The sequence below is a fragment of the Xiphophorus couchianus genome, chromosome 9, assembly GCF_001444195.1.
Source record: "Xiphophorus couchianus chromosome 9, X_couchianus-1.0, whole genome shotgun sequence".
Taxonomy (NCBI): domain Eukaryota; kingdom Metazoa; phylum Chordata; class Actinopteri; order Cyprinodontiformes; family Poeciliidae; genus Xiphophorus; species Xiphophorus couchianus.
This window is the reverse complement of record NC_040236.1, coordinates 19066926-19072468: the sequence shown is the minus strand read 5'-3', so window position 1 is coordinate 19072468 and position 5543 is coordinate 19066926. Positions and strand designations below refer to the sequence as shown.

Genomic DNA, 5543 nt, shown 5'->3' with positions numbered 1-5543 from the left:
GCAGAGAAGCTGAAAGCTGAACCATGTGTTTAGGGTTTGCATTTTTCTTGTTTTATTTCCATGTTTACAGGTTCCCCTGCATTCCTTTTGACAAACTGAAAATGCTTTCTTTCAACAATGTTTTATTTTTTCTTACACCTCCGTTAAGCCCAACTTGACAGTGTGCTCAAACTTATCTGTCCTACCAATAGATTCAGAAGAACCAACAGAAGAACAAGATTAGGTGTCTGAAGGCAATTGTTTGTACTGTGTCTATAGCTCTATACCATCTGGGGGCTATATCCAAACACACACCACATTTATCAGATTTTTATTTGCTTAACAGACTATGCACATGGCAAAACATGATGGTGGCAGTATCATGTCTTTTTATGGTTTTTTGTTGTTGTTTGTTTGTTTAAAAAAAATACATACCATTTCCCTTCCATGTCACTATTATACACTGAAATTTGTTGCTCTGTCCATCATGAAAAACTTATTTAATTACACTAGAGTTTATGTTTAGCTTCACAACAGTTGAAAAGGTTCCAGGAATATTAACACTTTTACACAAGACTTTACACAGTGCAACCATGATAATGACAATAACTTCATCGACTTCATATAGGACAGATTATGTGAGACCTCCATCTTTAGACCATCACAACATCCATCGAAATTAAAATACTGAAAGAACTTCGTAACAGGAATAAGTCCACCCATGTTTTTTTTTTTTGTTTAGTTGGTTGTTGTTTTTTTTCTTTTTTACTCCAACTCTGAATTTGATGTCCTGATTTTTACTGTTCAAAAATAAAGACAATAAGACAAATATAATGTAAATTAAACTTTTATTAAAGCAAAACATAAGTAGTAATATTAAACACATTTACTTAGTGACATTAAGCTGTATAAAGGGACTGAAACTGCTCCTCCAGTCCCGCCACTGACTGCAAAAAAGCGGGTAACCAAATATTCAAAAACAACACGTCATCCCACAATGCACCGCGCTCACGCTCTGCTTTAACGCATTACCTCATCCCACAATCCACCGCGAGACTCAGAATCTTCTGGGTGGTTGTCTAGGCAACACACCTTATCGGGCGGGTTTGACTCCGCCCCTGGACACGCCCTCCAGCCAATAGGAGAGCCCGGTTATGACTTCATGGTTATTTTTAGAGAGGCCGCGGCAGCAAATAAGCTTTACCTCCACGCTGCCTGGCTTACAGTGTATACACAGCCAGGCAAGAAGAAGCAGCTCAGCAGCTGCGAGGCGCCTTTCACTCTTAGACTCAGTACAGCTGTGGATACTGTGGGAAGAGCTTAGTGAACAGTTACAGACCAGCGAGTGAGGGGAAGAAGTAAGTTCTGATTCCTGTGTCGCTCTGAGTTTGGAGACTTTTTACTCACTGAGAGGACTTTTCGGAAAGAAGAGGGACGAGAAGTTTGTTTGTTAGGGTTTTTCTAAAAAAAGAAAGAAAAAAGAAAACTCACTAGCAGCGTCTCTTTTTAAAACTTCTTCTATGTATACCAAGATGGAAACTACTTTCTACGACGACTCACTCAACGCTTTCTCCCAGAACGACAACGCGGGCTACGGATACGGCAACCCCAAAGCGCTGAAGCACAGCATGACGCTGAACCTGTCCGACCCGACGTGCTCTCTGAAGCCTCACCTGCGCGCCAAAGCCGGCGACCTGCTGACCTCTCCGGACGTGGGGCTGCTGAAGCTGGCCTCCCCGGAGCTGGAGCGGCTCATCATCCAGTCCAGCAACGGGCTCATCACCACCACCCCGACCCCGACCCAGTTCTTGTGCCCCAAGAACGTCACCGACGAGCAGGAGGGCTTCGCGGAGGGGTTCGTCCGAGCCCTGGCCGAGCTCCACCACCAGCATATGCCGGGCACGACCAATGCCTCCGCTCCGCAGGCCAGCGTCAACACGGCGCTGCCGCCCGTCTCATCCGTCGCCGGTGCCACTGTTTATAACAACACCCCGGCCATGCGCTCCGACTCTCCGGTCTACGAGGACTTGAACACGTTCAACCCGGCGATCAGCACCGTCTCGGCGCCGAGCTACACCACCTCAGCGCCGGCTGTGTCCTTCCCCGCGCCCCCTCCTCAGCTCCCCATCTACGGCCAGCCGTCCCCGGCTCAGCTGCCGCGGCTCACGGCGCTCAAGGAGGAGCCGCAGACGGTGCCCGAGATGCCGGGGGAGACCCCTCCCCTCTCCCCGATCGACATGGAGAACCAGGAGCGCATCAAGGCGGAGAGGAAGCGCATGAGGAACCGCATCGCAGCCTCCAAGTGCCGGAAGAGGAAGCTGGAGCGGATCTCCCGGCTGGAGGATAAGGTGAAGACCCTGAAGTCCCAAAACTCCGAGCTGGCGTCCACCGCCAACATGTTGCGGGAGCAGGTGGCCCAGCTGAAGCAGAAGGTGATGAACCACGTCAACAGCGGCTGCCAGCTCATGTTGACGCAGCAGCTCCAGACCTTCTGAGGCGACCCCAGCAGACAGGAGAGACTGTAGTTTGAAAGAGACGGACGCTTCCTGTGATGGCGTGTCTCCCCCAAAAAAACATCCCAATGGGATTTGGGAGGATACGGAGGCGACACTGACAGGATCACTTGGGAAGGGGTGGGGGGCGATGAACTGCCGCTCACTCCCCTTGTGGCACGTCCTGGAGATGGGGCTCGGGACAGTGACAGCAGCCATGAACCAGAGAGGACATGCACCAACTGAACTAAAGTGAACTGAAAGTTTTCTTGATTTATCCACAGCTCTGCATGGACTTTGCCATTTCCACAAGGAGAGGTTCAGTATTAGGACTTGAGAGACTTTTCTTGCTGTAGCCATATTTTTGGGCGTGTTGTCAACGCTAAATAAAGTTGTAACAAATGCTGCCGACCTCTGAGTTACAGTTCAAAACACCATTTTCTTAATTGTAAGAAATTAAGTTAGATAAAGCTTCAAGAATTTCTTGTTGTTTTGTTTTTCTAAAAGTCGTTTAATGGGGTTTCACTCATTGCTATATGTATATAAGATCAACTTGGAGTACTTATGTTTACTATTTGTAATAAGGAAACTGTATAATGTTTGTTTTTTGTTTTTTTATTGCTTGTCTTCTGAGCACTTCAGAAACTAATCGATATTTAAGGAGAAAAAAAATAAACCAGATGGAATGAAGCAACAGTGTCTCTCTGTGTTCTTGTGACAGGGAAAAAAAAAACAGTGGGTGTGCCATGTCAGGAACTCAGAAACAATAAAACATGTTGCAACATGTTGCAAGAACTGCTAGTTCCTAGAACATCAAGGTAAATTCCATTAGTGCTGGTATTGATCCAAGCCCAGCGATTGGGTTACAGCTGACAGGCCAGGCTCACTTACTGATGAAAGCCTACACTACAGATGGGCCGGGGTTGATCTCCACTCTGTGACTAAGCACAGAAGTTGTTTATTTTTTTGAATCCCTAAATTATCTCAAACCCTATAAGCAGGTGATACCAGGCTAAAATCACTTTAACATCTCAACCAAATTGACATACACTGAAGTTTTGTTTTTCAGTGTCGCTGCTACTTTCGAGGATCCAACTTCACTTTTTCGGAAGTCAACAAAGTCAATATTTCAAGAACAACTCCAAAGTGTCCGCTTTTGCGCAACAGAATTAATTGAAGTCACTGTAACTTTGTAAATGTGCTGCCCTGTCTCAGGGTCATATGATCAGATATTTGAAAAATAGCATTACATGCACAAACACAACAAAAGTTTAATTACTTTGATGCCTATTCCTCTATTACGAAATATTTCATAGTAATAGAACATGTATAAGCCCGTCTGTTAGTTGTTTTGGACGTCAGATTGTCAGACTCGGTTAGATAAACATCGTCCAGACCGCTTAAATTAGGGAACACAATACTCTTGCCTGTTCAGTAAACAGGTGCTTTTGACAGGACAGCAGAAGTATAGCGCTCAAGAGTTATGTAATGTTTTTATACTTTAACCCTCCTGTTATGTTCGTTTCTGAGGTACAGCAATAATGTTCGTGGGTCAATTTGACCCGGGGAGTGTTTAATCATGCAATAGTGTCAGAAACCAAAAAATTCCTCCAAAACATTTTTCTATCTGATTATTAACTCCAATACTAACCATTTCAATTCATATTTGTGCAATGATGTTTGATTATTTCTCCCAAATTAAGGATCAATGACAACAACCTACTCATTCACTCATTTGGACATAAAAAATGGAATTTGCATTTTTAATATTTACTGAATAAATCCTAGACACAAAAAAACTATAATTTCCTTGAAATTGATTTTTGGTAAATATTTTTATATTACACTTTTTTTTTTTTTTTCAATGGGTGATCTTTATAATTGAACTTGAGACACACAAACTGTTCAGGGTCAAATTGACCTGCTGATTAAAATCAAGATAAATGAGTCATGCAGAGAGTATTTATGTTTCCCTCCACTTCTGCTGAGTGTCACTCAGTGTGGGTGGAGTTTGTCCACAGGAACAGAAGAAGTTCTCCTCAAAAGTTGTGTGAACACCTGCTTTCTCGCAGTTTCCTAGTGAAGTAAAGAGAATAGTGAGAAAGTGGGCTTGTGTGTGTCGGGGTGTGCATGGATGTGTGTGGTGTTTGTGTGGTGAAATATGGTTCATAGCTGCAAGGAAACATATAGAAATGGACATTTTTTAATCTTTTTTTGCACTTTAACCTGACTGCCGGGTCAAATTGACCCGAACAGTATCTGTGTAAAAAGTAGACCTAGGGTTTGGTACAAATGTGTAAAACTAATAAATTTTCAATTGATATGTAGAGTTCACCTATTAAGACAAATAGGAAAAGTTTCATGCAAAAAAAATACTTCCAACTATTTTTAGAAAATTTTCAAACTTTAAAACGGGTCAATTTGACCCGGAACATAACAGGAGGGTTAAAACAACAGGCCCTCCTGGTTCACATAAATCCAGTTCGCCACTAGAGGGCGACAGAAACTGTAACCGAGATTCCTCGCTACTTGCGGTGGATTGTTATTGCCTGTAGTGGTTCCTTGATTGTTTTGCTTTAATTAAAAATAGATTATCATCTTAATTAGTTAATCTCAAAGAGTCGACACGCCCTTGATAAAAAGACAGGTTTTGAAACATTGAGATCATAATAAAGATCTGTTATTTTCATTCAATTGCTCAATCTTCTTCATGCAGTCTGAGAATGTCACATCTTGATTTTGCAATATCTGCACACTGTTATGCAAAATTTGTCAGGTTGTTAGGATTTCTTTTGGTTACAGGCCTGTCACTCAGATTGAGATGACCTCTGAACTCTGGCTGGGCGGGTCCAAAACTCAGTCTCTTCAGGTGAAACTCTTTTTTATTTGAATAAATGTGTAAGTCACTGTGATGCTGAAAAATGAAATCCCTCTTCAGCGTTATGGATAGATCTGAAGATTTTGATCCAAGCTGACAAAAAGCTGTTCATAATTTCCCCACCAACACAACCGATCCAACTCTCAACTAAAGAAAAGTAACCATTTGATGCAGCCACTACCGTGTTTCAGCGT

General features: G+C 43.0%; 1 protein-coding gene across 1 annotated transcript; it reads left to right on the top strand.

Moving 5' to 3' along the window:
- Positions 1 to 1170: 1170 nt before the first annotated feature.
- Positions 1171 to 3161, top strand: jun (Jun proto-oncogene, AP-1 transcription factor subunit). Its single transcript, XM_028028361.1, has one exon. The coding sequence runs from the start codon at positions 1500 to 1502 to the stop codon at positions 2472 to 2474; it is 975 nt and encodes a 324-aa protein (XP_027884162.1). The 5' UTR covers positions 1171 to 1499; the 3' UTR covers positions 2475 to 3161.
- Positions 3162 to 5543: the final 2382 nt, after the last annotated feature.